The sequence below is a fragment of the Podarcis bocagei genome (assembly GCF_964188305.1).
Source record: "Podarcis bocagei genome assembly, chromosome: 7".
Lineage (NCBI taxonomy): Eukaryota > Metazoa > Chordata > Lepidosauria > Squamata > Lacertidae > Podarcis > Podarcis bocagei.
The window spans coordinates 86,447,106-86,464,087 of NC_138132.1; the positions used below are offsets into that span (position 1 = coordinate 86,447,106).

At 48.5% G+C, this 16,982-nt stretch overlaps 2 protein-coding genes across 3 annotated transcripts; one reads left to right on the forward strand and one right to left on the reverse strand.

The window, feature by feature from the left end:
* Nucleotides 1-149: 149 nt before the first annotated feature.
* Nucleotides 150-12,929, reverse strand: LOC308592053 (coiled-coil domain-containing protein 27-like). The gene is made up of 12 exons (XM_081203323.1): nt 12,782-12,929; nt 11,777-11,998; nt 11,479-11,605; nt 10,105-10,236; nt 9,510-9,655; nt 8,107-8,256; nt 6,789-7,019; nt 5,731-5,926; nt 4,963-5,093; nt 3,217-3,294; nt 2,006-2,218; nt 150-623 (listed from the first exon to the last, which is right to left on the reverse strand). The coding sequence occupies exons 2-12, from the start codon at nt 11,948-11,950 to the stop codon at nt 270-272; spliced, it is 1,932 nt and encodes a 643-aa protein (XP_081059449.1). The 5' UTR covers nt 11,951-11,998; nt 12,782-12,929; the 3' UTR covers nt 150-269.
* Nucleotides 12,930-13,509: 580 nt separating this feature from the next.
* LOC308592032 (small ribosomal subunit protein bS16m-like) lies at nt 13,510-16,972 on the forward strand. Of its 2 annotated transcripts, none has more exons than XM_081203297.1 (4): nt 13,510-13,612; nt 14,558-14,582; nt 15,449-15,709; nt 16,788-16,972. In XM_081203297.1, exons 2-4 carry the CDS (start codon nt 14,570-14,572, stop codon nt 16,910-16,912), a joined length of 399 nt encoding a protein of 132 aa, XP_081059423.1. In that variant the 5' UTR covers nt 13,510-13,612; nt 14,558-14,569; the 3' UTR covers nt 16,913-16,972. The 2 variants fall into 2 exon arrangements, with proteins under 2 accessions (XP_081059423.1, XP_081059422.1); XM_081203296.1 differs by having other exon boundaries at nt 13,610-13,721.
* Nucleotides 16,973-16,982: the final 10 nt, after the last annotated feature.

Below are 16,982 nucleotides of genomic sequence, written 5' to 3' on the forward strand. Positions count from 1 at the left end.
AGTTGCTACTGCTGAGTCTTCAAGCTGTATTGTGACGATATGACATGACTGCTTCGGTGGTAATGCAAATTATTAGCAACTTACACCACTAGTAGGAGCAGGTTTCTTGCAGATAAGAGGAAGCGGCAAGTGGGTCAGAGAGAAAAACGAAACATTACGTGCAATCATTTAATTGGAGTCAGGAAAAGGAATGATAAAAGATGACCAAGAATGGATCAAGCCCCAGTTAGGAAAGAATGTGAAGAGGAGAGACTTTAGCTTTCAAATCTCTATCTGCTGGAAGTCTTTTTCTTAGAGGTAGTGATTGGAGGGAGCGGTTCGGCGGCGCCCAGAGCTGGGACTTTCACCCCTTTCTGTTTCAGCAATTGGTAAAAGTCTAGATGCTCTGTTATTATTTTCTGGAAGACAGATCCACAGAGGAGCTTTCTGTTAGAAATGGAGGCAGCTATTCCATTCCCCCATCCCGCTTCTGCATTGCAGCCACAGTGACAATCTGACTTCCACATGGTTACTTTTACCTGTAAGGACTCTAAAACTTCATCATCTGTGAGTTCGGCCTGGGGAAACTTGATGCCAGGGGTGCTGTAAGTTGCCTGGATGATTCTGCTCCGAAACCTTTCAAACTTTCAGTGAAAAGAAGGGCGGGGGAATGAAGTGGACAGTGCCTTAGTTCAAAAATTAGAGAATGTCATTCCTTAGAATCAAAGCTAATGCAGTGAGGCAGAGGTCTCTCCCAGGCAACCAGTCTACATTCGTCCTGATACACGTGCACAAAGATTCCGAGTAGGACCATTGCTTATTCTGATTTCTTTGGGAGAAGGTTGAACGACATTGCACCAAGCAGTCCTTATCGCTCACTTTCCAGTGGATATCCCTGTCACTTTCCTTACAGCAAAAGGTCTGGTTTGCCCCCGGAAGTGGGTTTATTGCACAAGAACACCAAATCCACCTGAGTTGCACAATCTGGATTTCCCAGCACGTGACTGAATCGCACCCCTGAAACAGGGACATTCTGGAAGCGGCCAGGATTCTCGGTTACTCATTTGCAAGAGTCATGTTTCATGCCATTTTCAAATTTTTGATTTGTTTCCATCTTTCAAAGAGCACTAGAAACTTCAATTCAGATTTTTATCCATTTAAAATAGCATGGCTTACCCCAAGGAACTCTGGGAAGCAGAAGAGGGGCAAATGGGGTACAGCCCCACAATAAGCAGCTCACCCCCCCCCCACCTGCCTGCCTGCCTTCTTGCTTACATCCAGCCCTGTGGATGGCCCTGGCTGTCCAATTCCTTCTCCTTAGCCCTAGCGTTGCTCTTGTGTTGCAGAAAGGAGGATGCAGTCAAAACTAGATCTGGCTCTGCTTGTCACTGGCAGTGGCTGCAGCTGTCACTGGCTCTGGTGCCACGTCCTGCCTCCCCACCAGCTCCAATGGGCACCAACCACCAGACTCTGGGAGCTGCCGTTTTGCAGACCGACAGAATTCAGTTCTGTTCCTGAGGTACTAGTGAAAATACTTTGGGCCTGTGTGTAGACATAAACGTACATTCATAACATTACATGCGCATATGCATGTAAGCATGCAAGCATGCATTAAACAGTGAAGGTCTTGGGTTCAATCCCTGGCAGGTTGCACTGGGCACAAAACTCCTGGAGAGCCTCTGCCAGTCAACATAAACCAGGGTTTCCCAAACTTGGGTCTCCAGCTGTTTTTGGACAACAGCTCCCATCATATCTAGCTAGCAGGACCAGTGGTCAGAGATGATGGGGACTGTAGTTCAAAAACAGCTGGAGATCCAAGTTTGGGAAGCCCTGGTGTAGACAATACTCAGCTAGATGGACCAACAGCCTTTGTTTTAACTGAGTTTAGTAGCATATTTTTGCACTGCTGTGGTGAAGGGTTGATAAGAAATGCAAATGGTAATAACGGTAATAACAAGGACATAATAGCAATAACAGGGGTGGTAGTAGTGGTTGAAGAAGCCCTGTGATCTGTGGAGAAGATTACCCTGGCACTGATGGTCACCAGAGTGGCTCTGGTTTTCACCTCTGCCCGCTGCAAAATCTCCAGCTGCCTCTGCAGGTCGTTCTGCCGACTCAGCTCGTTCCCAACATGGTGCTGATTCAGTAACAGCTCGGCCTGGAGCCGGTTGACGTTGCTCTGCAAGTCATCAATCATCTGGCTCTTGTCAGTTAGTTTGGATTCCAGATCAGCGAGGTCCTGCGTGGCAGGAGAGGAGAAAGATAGAACTGGTAACTAAGAGTAAGGATGGAGGTTTTGATTTGGTCTGCTTTCTAATGGGAAACTACCTAATTTGCAGTTCCCGGACTAATAAACAAACCGAAACCCAGCTATCCTTTGAAAATCCACACTGCGCCGAATTTTTCTCCAGCCAAACACTGTGTGCAACAATAATTGAAATGTGAGAGGAGAGTGCAAAATGGCTGCTGTGGGGGCACGGCATATCAGAAGATGGCTGCTGTCATGGGACATCTTGGGCCAATCATTATCTCTCAGTCTAACCTACCTCAAAGGTAGGAAAAAAGTGGAGAGAGGGAGACACGTATACAGCACCTTGGGCTCCTTGGAGGACAAGTGGGATAGAAATGTTGTAATTAATAAAGCAAAAAACAAAACAGAATAATGGCTTGAATGTAAGAGGCTGAGGCTGTAGAAACAGGAATGGCGCACGAAAAGCTCAGTCTCTTTTGCAGGTGCCTTAGGAATTACAGGCAAGCACACTGGTGCCCATGGGCACCACATTGGAGACCCACAATTAGAACTTAGGAACCTGCTTTGTGGATTCAGTTTGCATTTAGTGGCAAAGCCACCTGATTTGCACTTTCTGCAACAAGAAATGAACTGAAGCACAGTCCAGCCACTGAAATTCACACTTCCCCAAATTTTCCAGTGCAGTTCCCCAGACAGGTAAGGTGTGGGGGGAAATGCATACGCTAGGGTGCAGCGCACCTGCAAATGCATATATATGGGGAAATATAATTTTAAAATGCCTCAAATTAGAGGAAAATGCATGCAACAATGGACATATTAGGAGAAATTCAAACGGAAATGCTGAGGAAGTTCATGAGGACTCCCCGCCACCCCCGACACACACAAAAAATGCAAACTGATGTGGAAATGTGGAGAAGACCGGGAAAAATGAGAGAAACCAAAACTGAGCTATTCGCCCTCCCTACTGGCAGGGAGCAGCAACTCACCTGCCTGAGACTGTAATTCTCTCTCTCGATGGAGCCCATCATTTCTTCGTGCTTCCTCTCCTCTCTCAAGTTGCTAAACTAAAATAAAAAGGCAAGCATGAGAAAGGGCTCCCTTGAGTATGTTCACGGCCCGGCGGAAATCCCAGCTGGAAGGTACAGCCCGTAAGAAGACAGGAAGCAGCTTCCTGAGACTCAGCCAGAGCACAGCTGCATCTAACTCAGTATTGCCTTGATTACTTCAACTGCAGAATTTGCTCCCACAGGAGGTAGCGATGGCTGCCAACCAATGATTTAGGGTTAGACCAATTCATGGAGAAGGCTGTCAATGGATCCTAGCCACAATGGCCATGCTCTGCCTCCGTAGTTGGGAGGCAGGAATGCTACTGGAACACCAGTTGCTGGAAACCACAGGAGGGAAGGAGTGCTCTTGTGATTTGGGCCCCTGGGAGAACAGGATGCTGGACAAAATGGACCACCGGCCTGATGCAAGAGCAGGGCCCTTGGTACGTCCTTAGGTCTACTCCCATCTGCCAGCAGCTCTGCAGGATCTCGGGCTGGGGACCTTTCCAGCACTGCCTGGAGATGCTGGGGATGGAACCCAGGAGAATTCTCCTTGCAAAGCGGATGCTCTACCACTAAGCCATGGCAACTTCCTCCAAGTGCCACGTGAACCTCCAGCCAGCCACAGACCTGCCATCTCACCATAAGGCCATGAAGATCTTAGCAGCAAACCTGCTAGAAACATGTAGAGGGAGCAATCCATTCTCTCAGCCCTCTCAGGGACCTAGGAAGTTATCTTAGGCTGAGTCAGACTACTGGTCCAACTAGCTCAGGATTGGCTGCATGAATGCCAGTGGCTGTCTGAGAGGAGGCTGTTCCAAATCCTTCTCTGGAGATAGCGGGGATTGAACTGGATACCTTCTCTTTCTCCAGTTAATTTTTATCTATTTTTACAAATCCATAATGAATTAAACAACTTTAAAACAGTGGTACCTCGGGTTACAGATGCTTCAGGTTACAGACTCTGCTAATTCAGAAATAGTACCTCGGGTTAAGAACTTTGCTTCAGGATAAGAACAGAAATTGCGCAGCAGCAGTGGGAGGCCCCATTAGCTAAAGTGGTACCTCAGGTTAAGAACAGTTTCAGGTTAAGAACTGACCTCCAGAACAAATTAAGTTCATAACCCGAGGTATCACTGTACAACTTTTTAAAAAATAAACAAATAATGGCTTCCCAGATGTACCAATAATTAACCCTTATTGCTGCTTATATTTCATAATTATCTCTAATTCACAATTTCCCCCTTTTGTACTTGTCCATTCATTTGTCAATTCCTGCTTGTACATTAGTTAACATTTCCAATGTTATGAAGTGAGGATTGCTCATCCGTTTATCAATCCACATTAACCCATTAATTATTATTTCTGAAACAAAACCTTCATTTCCCTCCATCTGTGTATATAAAAAACTTAATCATTCCCACTCCGTAGTTGTTTTCCATTCGATTCTTAATTTGTAACAAATTCACATCAAATTAATTTGAATTCCCTACATCTTTAAAAGTGTCCTGGAGTGGAGACCTTCCTTACAGAAAGCAGGTGCTCAACCACTGAGAAACGGGGCCCCCTCCTCACCATCTCGTGCATTCAGCTATTTAAGAGCACGCCTTAAAAAATTTAAAGAATTCTCAGCCTTCCCCGCAATCCAAACCCAGCAGAACTGTGTAAACCCCCCAATCAACATACTTTATTAGACATGGCTTCCAGCTGAGCTCCCCGCTCCCTCAGCTCCTTCTGCAATGATTCTCGTTCTGCGTGAGCTTTCCTGAGCTGGGATGCCTGAAAGGATAGCTGCCTTTGCACGGAAGATATCGCGCCTAGGGAATCAAAAGAAAAGCCCGTGAATGTGATCGAGGCCACTCAGTATGGATCGCCAGAAACTCTCCACTAGCATGAACCTCTGAATTAACAAGAGAGGGACCTGCAAACCAATGTTGCTGTTTTGTTTTTGCCTTCTTGCAGGCATTCTCTCGTCCAATGGACAACCAATCCCAATCCCAGGAAACTCCATTCCATTCCCTGTGCCCTGGTTTTCTTTTCTTTTTCCAATGGGCTACCATGCCCAATCCCAGGAAACTTCATTCCATTCCCCATTCCCTGGTTTCCTTTTCTTTTTCCAACCAACACTCAGCAATCCATGGTTGCTGGGCACGCTCAGCTCTCATTGGGCTCTTGAGGAGGTCACCTGCTTAGGATTCCAAAATGATTGTTTTGCATTTCAACTAACCTCAGGGTTCCACTGAGCATGCTCACAACTCCCTCTTGTTTCTCAGTGGCCTCACCTTAGTTCCATTTCAATCAGTGCCTACAATGTGAGGTTGCCTCCAGAAGGAGTGACTCTTGGTTCCCCAAGGAAAATATTAGCCAACCCATTTCCATATATATATATATATATATATATATATATATATATATATATATATATATAAAACCATCTCAGCTTTCCAAAGTTACCTGAGGCCATGTCATAATCGAATTTCACTTTCTGCAGCTCGTCGTACAGCTTGTCGTTCATCCTCTGGAACTCGAGAAGCTTGCTAAAAAGGAGCTCCTCTTCCGATTCTTTCGTATGCACTTCTTTGTAAGACCCACTTTCCACACGCATCTCTTCCTCGCCCTCCAAGTATAGCTTTTCCTGTATTTCAGACAACTGTGCAGAGAGAGCGCAAAGATAGACTGGGATGCCATAGTAAGGGCATGGGAGAAAGCCAATTTCGTTCGCGTTTTAACAAGAAACTACCCAATCCGTACTTCTCAAAGCAACACTTGAGCTGGAACACAATTAGCCTTTGAAATCTGCACTTCTCCAAATTTTGTACTGCAGCTCTCCAAGCAAGAAAAGCATGCAAAATATGCACACCCTAAGGAGAAGATTTGTATAGAAATGCATACCTTACTGAAAACAGCATTCAAAAATGCATTATAGTAGGGGAAACTGCATTCCCCCCCCCCCAAAAAAGGGTATATTAGGAGAAATCCACACTAAAATACTGGTGAATTCTCATGAAAATTTAGGGGTTGTTGGGGTGTTTTTTTCCTTCAAAAGTGCAAATTGCTGTAGAAATGTGCAGAACCAAATTTACAACTGGAAAATGAGGAAACTGGCCTCTGCTAGGTTCCTCTACTCAAACATTTCCCCTTCTTCCTCCATTTTCCCTTCTTCCTCCATTTTCCCTGCCTGGATTAGACCTTTTACTCACCAACGAGGCAGAACTTTAGGGCACAGGATAGCAAGGGAATGGGACTCCCAAGGGCCAGGTAGGCAATCGTGGGGGCCACAACTGAACCACAGGTCAAAGGGTGCCCATCTCTAGCTTGGGGAGGGGGCAGGGTTCTGCCCAGCCCCATAGACATTCTGTACTTCTGCTAATCTTTGTGTGTTCCCCATACCTGCAGAAACTTTTCCTCTTTTGTGTGGACGGTGCTGTTTCGGCTCTATGGACACCAGAGCTTGGGAAACGAATTTGCTACAAGTGTAGAAAAATTTCTCCCCGACTGGCCTTTGGGCTCACCTCTTTCTCCAGCTGCTCCAGTTCATTCTGATCCTTCAGCAGCGTCTTGCTAAGGCGAGCCATCTTGGAACCCACCTGTTTATCTGTCTGGGCCAGCTCCAATTTCAACCGCTCGAATTCCTGCCGAAATTCTTCCGGGGTGCTCTTCTGCTTCATAAGGACCGGCAGAGAGACACCTCGCCTGCGCAGGTTTGGGTCACTCACTTGCACCGTAAGTTTTTCTTCCGGTTCCTTTTAAGGAGAGGGATAAAAGATTCAGAAGGTGATGAAGCTGGAAACTGAGGGTGCAGCCCTCCAGTAACTTGGGGAAATGCTGCTAGAACTTGCAAGGTTATCTCAGAACTGTTGTAGGAAATACTGGGCACAGAGGATGCAAAGCATAGGAAGCATAGGGACTCTGCCTGCCATTGACTCTGGCTGTGCCTGCCACTGGCTTTGGCGCCACCTACTGTTGGCCTCCAGGCCTACCAATCCCTATAGGCACCAGCAACCACTGAGGGCGAATCCACCAAGCATATCTCCAAGCATTTGCCATTAGCACAGAGGCTGTGCATTCACTTGCCCTGCTCTCCCTTTAGTCGGATTGCAAAGTAAGAGCCCCTGGCACATATAGAGGCTTACAGAATTACACACAGACAGCCAATGTAGTGTCGTGTGGTTCGGGATCCTTCTTTTCATAGAACTGCAGAGTTGCAAGGGACCTCGTGAGTCATCTAGTCCAACCCTCCGCAATGCAGGAATCAGAGAATCATAGAATTGTAGGGTTGGAAGGGACCATGGGGATTATCCAGTCCAACACCCTGCAATGAGGTAGCTGCCAGTGGTCCCCCATGGCTCGTATCCACTAGGAGCCTCTCTGTGTTCAGTGCCTTGGATCCCATTTTTGTGGCGCTCCCTTCCGGTTGAGGTCAGGCAGGCCTGTTGAATGTCCAGTGCTTCCTGAATTTTTTCTTTTCCAAAGATTATCTCAGCAGGTTGTTCAAGTGAACGCTGATTTCATAGTTTTAACTCACATTTAGTCTTACTGTATAGCGGTTAAGCGACATGCAAATTGTTGAAATGAAAATTTAAAAAACAGTGGTTCATGTGCCAAACTAGGACCCGGGAGACCCGGGTTCAGATCCCCACTTGGGTGTGAAGCCTGCTAGTTAACCTTGAGCTAGCCTAGGCCTCTCAGCTTAACCTACCACGCAGGGCTGTTGTGAGAGTAAAATGTGGAGCAGGGGAGAACCACGTATATGCCAATCTCAGCTCCTTAGAGGAAAAGCAGGACAGAAAGGCAGTAAATGAATAAACAGATAAGAAGGACTGGGCCAACCTTCTGGGCGGGTCTCTCCACTGGGGCGAGCTCACCCCCCTGCTGGGCCTGGTCCAGCTGCTTCTGCATCACTTCCAGCTCCTCCCGGAGGACTGAGATCACATCATCCTTGCGGACGAGTTCCGCTTCCATCTTTTGCAAAGTTGTATCCTGGGGGGCGAGGGGGGGGAGATATGGGAACAGCCAGGTTGAGACCTCAAAGACACTTCCTACAGTTGCATGACATGGGCGCCCCACCAGGGCAATAAACACTTTGTCCATTTACATGGCAAGGGTGGGGAACCTCAGGTTACAGGCCAAATGCAGCCGCCCAGGCTGCTCTTCCTGGCCCTTGCAGCACTCCTCGGCCATTCCCCCTTACTGGCCCTACTCTATGCCCTCCTTGAGAGTTTCTGCCTGGCTGGAAGGTGCTCCAGAGCTCGGTTCATGCCTCTTACTTGCCTTGGCAGAGTATGGAGAAATGGATGCTTCTGTATAGAAGCCCTGCTGGAATGTAGGCTGCTCTGCAAAGGGAAAGAGCTGCCCCCACTGCCCTGCCTACTTTTCACCTCCGGCTGTGCCCCCTGCTGGCATGCGGGCCCCGCAGAAGGCTCTCCACAAGGGAATGTGGCCTCGAGCTGAAAACAGGTGCCCTTGACTGTTATATGGGGTAGGGAGGGAAGACAGCCATGTTCAGATACAAGGAAGACTACTGATGTAGCCCAATAATTTTTTACTCTGACAGGCAGACAATCTCCAGGAGCCAGAGATCTTTCCATCAGCTGTATGTTCCCAAGCCCCAATTCATCATGCCGACTTGGGTCTATAAAGGCCCGTGTAGTTCAGGACCCCTATATCTTTCAGAGCGCTTCTCCTGGTGTTGAACCTACTCAGATCCACTGACCTGCACCAGAAGGCTCACTTTCGGGTGCCTCCCTGGAAGGGCACGTAGTGGAAATTGTAGAACTGTATATGCTTTGATAAATAGCCTACACATGGTATAAAAAACTGTAACTACAGAAGGATAGCTCTATTACTCTGGCTGTATTAATGTTTGTCTGATGGAGAGCAGGCTCCAATATGGCAGGCATGCTTTCCGCCTGAGAACGGGACTTAGTTTCCATGCACCTGTAAAACTAAGGTGAGGGCATGGCTCTATATAAGCCTGCGTAATTCATAGGCTTGCAGTTTCCACTTTTGCGTTCTCCCCAGAGGCTGCTGCTGTGACCAAGTAAAGTTGCCTTAAACATCACAACAGTGTGGTTATACTGAAGCACTCCACTACAGGCATGAGTCCCCCCATGCTCAGCATCCAGGGTACCAGGATGGGCCTGGCCAGTGCCAGTGCTTTCCAGTAAGCCTTGCACGGCCCAGTTCCCTGCTCCCTTTCCTCTGCCAAGCTGCTTTGACAGTTACATCCTTACCTTTTCCTGCAGCAGACTGACGTACCATGGGATTCTGCTTCCTTTGCGGGTTTGGCTTTTCAGGTAGACGTCGCCTGTGAAGCCCTCGGTGAAACTTTTCCACTTAGGCAACCCAGACATGCTCTGAGTAGATGAGGCTGGACAATCTGTGCGCGCAATGGCAACGGAGTGGAGGAGAGAAAGGCACCGTCAAGGTAGTGCTATGGATCATCTCCGACGCTAGTCCTGAATCTGCTGGGATGCGACTGAAACCCACACGGGTCTAGCAATCGTCTGGAAGCACCCAGGGTGCCATGGGCAATAGTGGAGCCCTTTAACGATACATTTAATACATTGCCATTATAAAAAGAAGGCTGTCCTGGGATGTAGCACATCGGAAGGCTAGAAATTGTCCAGCTCAGTTGCCTGAAAAGAGGCGAGTTATAGCAGCTGAAACGAAAGCACTGCAGTTTTGTTTAAGCATAGCAAAAGCTGCCTGCCCCACACCCCTTTCTGCATAGTCCTGAGATGTAAACTCCGGTTTGCAGCAGGAAGGGGAGGGGAGGGGAGGGGAGGGATCTGTGTGGGAACCAGCAAGTCAGACAAAGGCACTCACATCTGAGGCAGCTCTTTGACTCAAATATACCTGGTCTCTGAAGTATCAAGTTCCGTTCTTCCAAGGATTGCTGGGAGGACAGACTTATGGTGCTGATGTTGCAAGGCAGGTGGCCTTTGGTTATCTCATTCTCTGCAAGGAGAAGGGGGAGGAGGAGGAGGAGGAGGAAGGAGACGGTTACATGGGTCTTTCACACACACAGTGCATGGAAATCGCCGATAATGGAGGCACCACTTTTTCAGTTTAGACAGCATGCAGCATGCAGCAAAACAAAACTTCAGCTCTCAGAAGGTTGCTGGATGATCACAACTCCCCTCTTCCCTGACCACTGGCCATGATAGTTGAGGCTGGTGGGAACTGAAGTCCAGCAACATCCTGGAGGACCACTGGTTCTCATGCCCACCCAAAGAGACATTTTGGACGTGAGAAGATTATGGAAGGGGGCAGGTTAGGGTTACAACAGCACTTAGCAAGCTCAGGAGTCGGTTATCTGGAATGTACGTCAACATCCTGACAGTTCAAGTAAGATTTTCTTGAGTTCAGTTAGGATGCCTTCTTGATTGATGATGGATGGAAAGGTGCTCATGAAAGTACTTTGATGACTGCTTGCTCCTAGCTACTGCACACATCTCACCTGCTTGAGTGCAGCCCCCAGAGCAGGGTGGGGAACCTTTTTCATCCCAAGGGCCACATTTCCTTTTCAGCAACCTTCTGGGGGGGCCACATGCTAGTGGTGGCTGAGGCCAGAGGCAAAACTGGGTGGAGCAATAAATTTAAACTTTTGCGGTAGACTAGTCTCTATAGGCACCCCCCCCCACCTCTCTCTATCCTTCCTGTGTGTTGACGAGGGTGGAGTGTAGGACTAGGGCAGAGTTTCCCAAACTTGGGCCTCCAACTGTTTTTGGACTACAATTCCCATCATCCTTGAACCACTGGTCCTGCTAGCTAGTGAAAGGAAAGGAGATGTTAGCAGAGTACAATGATGCATCTCAGCCAGACAAAAGCACACATGCAGGTACACAGCAGGGGTGTGGGCTGTGAACAGGATGTAGCCTGGAGAGAGTCCCCAAGGCCCAAAAGAGAGGCTTGAAGGGCCATCTTTGGTGCTGGGCTGAGGTTCCCCATCTCTGCACCACAGAAAAACACAGCCCATTGCTCCACCTAACTCTGGGATGGGGAACCTGCTGCCTTCCGTATGTTGTTGGACTCCCAGCTCCCACCACTACTTACCATTGGCCATGCTGGCAGGGGGCTGATGGGAGTTGCAGCCCAGCAGTGCCTGGATGGAGAACCATAGGTTGGGGAAAGCTGTCCTCCAGCCCACTACACCACCCTGGTCTCCCACAGAGACTGCCTCTTCCTCTTGAGCCTTACCAAGGTCAGATGTTGAAGTAGCTCTGTGGCAGTAGCTAGGGCACCCAGGGCGCATGAGGAAGGATTTCCGCAGTTCCTCCTCGGGCATGTAGGGAGACCTTGTAGGGCTCGCCAGCTGTTCCTTAGCCTGGGGAAGGAGAGGAATTGAGGGTGCAAAGGAGACGAAAAAGGAGGCACCACATCGGCAACCTCTGCTGTTAACGGCATCATGCACTGAGCAGGCAGGGCTGGACTAAATGATGTCCAGGGCCCTTTCAAATTCGTGCTAGGATTCTGCTCGTATCAAGGCTTTGCCTACCTGCTTCTCATAGTACTCCCTCACTGCTTGGCCTGCTTTGCTGGAGATGGTTTTGCCGCTGGATGGAGGAGTCCACACCGGATTGTTCTGCTGCGACTGCTGCCGCTGCTTCCGTTTGCTCATTTCCTGCAGCACTGTGAAGCTCTTCCTCATCAAGGTGTCGCGTTCCTCCATGAGGGCAGCGGCTCAGTTGCTCCCGTTGCAACAAAGGGGTAAAGAGCCCTGCAAAGTTTAAAAGCCCGTTATGAGAAAAAGAGACCTTCTTATTGTCAGATGGGGTATATAGGACTGAACAAAGACTGTGAGCCTATGCACACTGTGTCTGTGGATAGACACCCCCCCCCATACACACGCCTACTGAACATGAGTGGGACATACTTATGACTGAGACGAGCTTGGCTGCTGGATCAGGCCAATGGCTAATCCAACCTGGACCACGCGCTTGTCATCTGAGGCCCTTCTCTACATCCCCCATCCCAGAGAAGTTTGGAGGGTGACAAGAGCCGGGCCTTTTCTGTGGTGCCTCCCTGATTGTGGAACACTCTCCCCAGAGCCATCATTACATGTCTTTAGGCACCAGACAAAAACATTATTCTTTACCCAGGCCTTTAGCCACTAAATAACCTCTAGCCTGTGGAAAGTGTGTTGGAGAGGACTGTGATGATGACTATTGCCTAATTAGGCTGTCTGTACGTATGCTTTTTATGTTTTTTATCATGGGTGTTCTGTAATGTGTTTTTAATGTTGGACATAGCCCTGGGATCTTTTGATAGCTGGCGATATAAAAATTGAATTCATAATAATAAAAGTCCAAAGTCCTGTCTTTGGAGTGGCCAACCAGAAGCCCCTGGGAAGCTTGTCAGCAGGACCTGAGTGAAGATATACTCTCTCCCAGCCAAAGGTATTCAAGAGGTCTACTGCCTTCGACAGTAGAGCACAGCTGTCTAGTAGCCACAGGTAACCTTATCCTCCACAAATAACATCACTTCCACTCTTAAAGCTTACCTTTGAGTAAATGCAGTTAGGAACGTGGCATAAAGCAATCTATTTCAGGGCCGCAAGGTTTAGTGGCTAGATGAACCAATCAAATGTTTTTGTCGATCCGTCTGGAAAGACAAATTATAAAATGGTGGGGCTGAGTCAACAAGGAGAGACCCACATTTCTTTCCTTTTCCAGCTGTTTTCGATGTGCTGGTATGTTCTAACAACTGGAAAAGAAGGGGGGGGGGGGAGAGAAGATTACAGACAGCCTGTCCTAACATGTTACAGCACAGAGTTTTAAGTGTGGGTGGTTAAATTTTAAGTTCAGCGTATATACCAAACTATCTCTATACTTTTTTTTTAAGCACCCATATCAAGGTTTGATGATGTGCATAGTTATTTAAATTCATCAATTAATCCATTAAAAAGAAGTCAATTTAATATGTTTGGGGTGCTTTAAACCTCGCAGTCGGTTGGACCCTGGGAGAACCTTCCAACGACGATTCTAGGAAGGCTACCAGCGCACGCATGCGCATCGGAAGCCGGCAAGCGCAACAAAGGCGGGGCCAAAAGGCAGAGGCGGGGCCTGTTCTCTTATTCTCTCTCTGGCCGTTGTGCTGACGGAGCCCGGCCAAGGAGCGCGCTGGCTGGTTCCCTGCCTGCGCGGCCAATGCGGTTGCTTAGCAACGCGGAAGCGGACCTACAGCTCCCGTCGCCCTCTGGCGCATGCGCTTCGGCGTCGTGTCTTTTTTTTTAATACACCGAGTTCTGATTGGTCGCCTCTCCCACGCTCGTTCCGCCGCATGCGCGCGGCCGACTCGGTCTCCTCACGTGGTTTCCGACCTCCAGGACCTTGTAAGTAGCGTCTCTACGGTTGTCGCTTGGAGGGGAATTGTGGTCGTGTGAGCGCGCCGAGTTGCCTTGCGCGGGTTTGGGGAATAGCAGCTAAGGGCTCAGGCAGCAGGTACAGCTCGCCACGCGGGGGAGAAGCCGGCTGCTTCAATCAGCCCCTTTTCTCGGAACCAGGTGGACTAGCGCCTTACTTTATTTTGAGGGGAAGGAGCGTAGCTCAGTGGTTGAGCATCTGCTTTGCATCTGGAAGGTCCCAAGCTAGGGAGTGTACGCTATGTGAGACCTTGCAGAGCCGCTGCGGATAGATAACTACTAAATTCAGGGTCTGTCCCGTATTTCAGTGTAAGATGCTCTCTCTCTCTCTCTCTCTCTCTCTCTCTCTGTGTGTGTGTGTGTGTGTGTCTCTCTGCCAAGTTAGGTATCCTCTCCAAATGCATGTGTTCGAAAGGGTGTGAGAAAGGTCATGTATTTAAGCTGTGGGTAGCCAAGCACAGACAGATTTACAACTTCGTGGATGTGGGCGTGTGACAAATTTCAGAGGCGCCAATAGATTGTAATAGATTGCTTTGAATTCACTTCAGCACCAGCTGGAAAAAAATAATAACCCCCCCCCCAACTGCTCTGCCCCATCCTGTCCTATATTTTGCCAGAACAAAGGTGGCAGTCGTAAATGGACTGGTGGTCTGACTGTATAAAAAGAGCTGTCTACATTTCTGGGTTAGGGATAATTGAGGAATTGACCACAAGGATTCTGTGTTCTCATTCCCTGGGCCTAACTTCTATTCCACATCCCCCTCTCTCATTTATTTTAGAATTGCAGAAATTTAGGTAGCCTGGTTCCTCATTTCATAACTGTAAGCTGATGGCGCTTTTTTCTTTGTTTTTAATATGAGACTGCTACTGAGTGTTGGGATCTGATTTGTTACCTCTGTTTCCCCTTCTCTACAGGAACCAGACATCATGGTTCAGCTGGGTAAGTGGGATTACCGTATTTTTCACCCTATAGGGCGCACTTATTTTTTTTGGGGGGGGGATAAAGAGGAAAAAATATTTTCCTCCCCCCGAGCTTGCCGGGCTGGGGGCGGGGGAAGCCCCAGCTTCCCCCGACCCCAGAACGGGTCCGGGAGCGACGGCGAGGTTGCATTCAATGGTACCATTGTTTAAGGGACGTGGGTAGCGCTGCGGTCTAAACCGCTGAGCGTCTTGGGCTTGCCTATGAGAAGGTTGGCGGTTCGAATCCCCGTGACAGGGTGAGCTCCCGTTGCTCGGACCCAGCTCCTGCCAACCTAGTAGTTCGAAAGCACGCCCAAAAGTGCAAGTAGATAAATAGGTACCGCTCCGGCAGGAAGGTAAACGGCATTTCGGAGTGCTGCTCTGCTTTGTGGTCCATTGCGCCACATGACCCGGAAAAACTGTCTGCGACAAACGCCGGCTCCCTCAGCCTGTAAAGCGAGATGAGCACTGTAACCCCAGAGTCATCTGCGACTGGACTTGCCTGTCAGGGGTCCTTTACCTTTACCTTTTTTTTTTACCATTGTTTAAAGACTGAAACGACTTAAAAATTAACTGTAACTAAACAGATATTTGGTACTTCTAGGTGGGGTGGGGTGGGGTGGGGTGTAAAAACAAAAATCAGCATTTATGAGTGATATATATTGCAGATGAAGAAAAGCACTATGGAGTTGGTGGTCATCACTGCCTCCATTGGGAGCGAGTTCTACAGCTTAACTGTGCTCTGTGTAAAGAAGTATTTCCTTCAGCTTGTTTAACCACTGGAGGGAAATCTTCAATAAATGCAGGGTTTCTGTTGACATTGCCTTTGCACGGTCTCCCTTCCAGGGCACTGCCTCCTGAAAAAGTACTACAACTCGCATACCGTCATCCGCTTTGCTATGGGTGGCTGCGCCAACAGGCCTTACTTTCGGATCGTGGCTGCACAGAACAAGCGAGCCCGGGACGGGAAGCACCTGGAGCAGATTGGGTGCTACGACCCGCTTCCCAACGACCACAATGAGAGGATCGTTGGTGTGAACTTCGAGCGGCTGAAATACTGGATTGCCAATGGCGCCCATCTCACCAAGCCCGTCGAGAAACTTCTGGGTAATGCCACTTGGTTTCCTTCTTTTTTGGGGGGGGGGGATGTTGCTCCTGTTTTGTTGTCGCTTTCTGTGTTCCCTTACTTAGATTGACATTTTGCTTGTTGAACAAAGCATTTATACAAAAATTAAATGTGTTTTATATTTTGAATGGTTTCCCCACCATGCCAAACTCCTGCATTATTTTAACCTATCCTTGTGGTGGGGTTTTGCTGAATAAAATTCTGATTATTGTACAGTTATCCATTGAACTTAGGCAGTTCCTGATAATGATGATTCATAAAATCATACGAAGGGTATAAGGGGCCCCAGGGCTCCTCCAATTCAACTACCTTCAATGCAGGAATTTTTTTTCTTAATCCTCCCGTTTATTTTTAAGCTGAAAATTTGTCTGGGGGAACAAGTGGAACAGAAAGCACAGCGTGCTTCCTGATGTCACGGGCAACCAGGCAATCAGTTCTTTCACAGCTTTGCGCTTAAGCCTAGCGTTGGGGAAGCTGTATCTTTTTGGACTCCCAACTCCCATTATCCCTAACCATTGGCCATTGGGTCAGATGAGAGTTGTAGTCTTAACAGCAGCATGCACCCCTGACATATGACTGCAAAATTTTCGGTACATTTTCTGAAGGCGATGAACTCCAGATTTTGTGTGTCCTGACTCTCCCCACCATGCTATGCTTTAGACAGTTGACCTTGAGACATAATGCAGGGAAGGAGAGCTTCAGAACCAGGGATCAAATGTGGCCCTCCAGCCCTCTGTATCTGGCCCTCAGAATTCTGCCTAAGCCACATCCCCTCACTGCTCCTGCTTCACACTCTCAGGTGTCTGGCTTGAACTCTGATAATGTGTCTTTGCTTAGCTTCCTGGATGGAGGATAGGGAAAGCAGCCTATTGTGCAAAGGTAATAACTGCACAAATTGCTCCAGCCGCTTTTGCCTCTGGCCTCACGCACCATTCATACATGCCCCCTGGAAAGTTGACCGGAAGCGAATGTGACCCATCAGGCTGAGAGAGGTTCCCCCACCCTTGCTGTGAAGAGTATAGACAGCAACAGCAAAGTGCCTTTCTTTCCTCCGCCCAGGGCTTTCTGGATTCCTCCCCCTGCATCCGATGACCATCACAAACGCCGAAAGAGTGAGGAAAGCACAAGCCCAGCAGGCTGAGAGGGCTGCTCAGGAAGAAGCAAGCCCAGCTCAGAATGAATAAAGAGCAAAGTGTGGGGCTCTCGCTACCAGCTCCTCGAAGGCAGTGCCAGGATGAAGGACCGCCTGTTGTG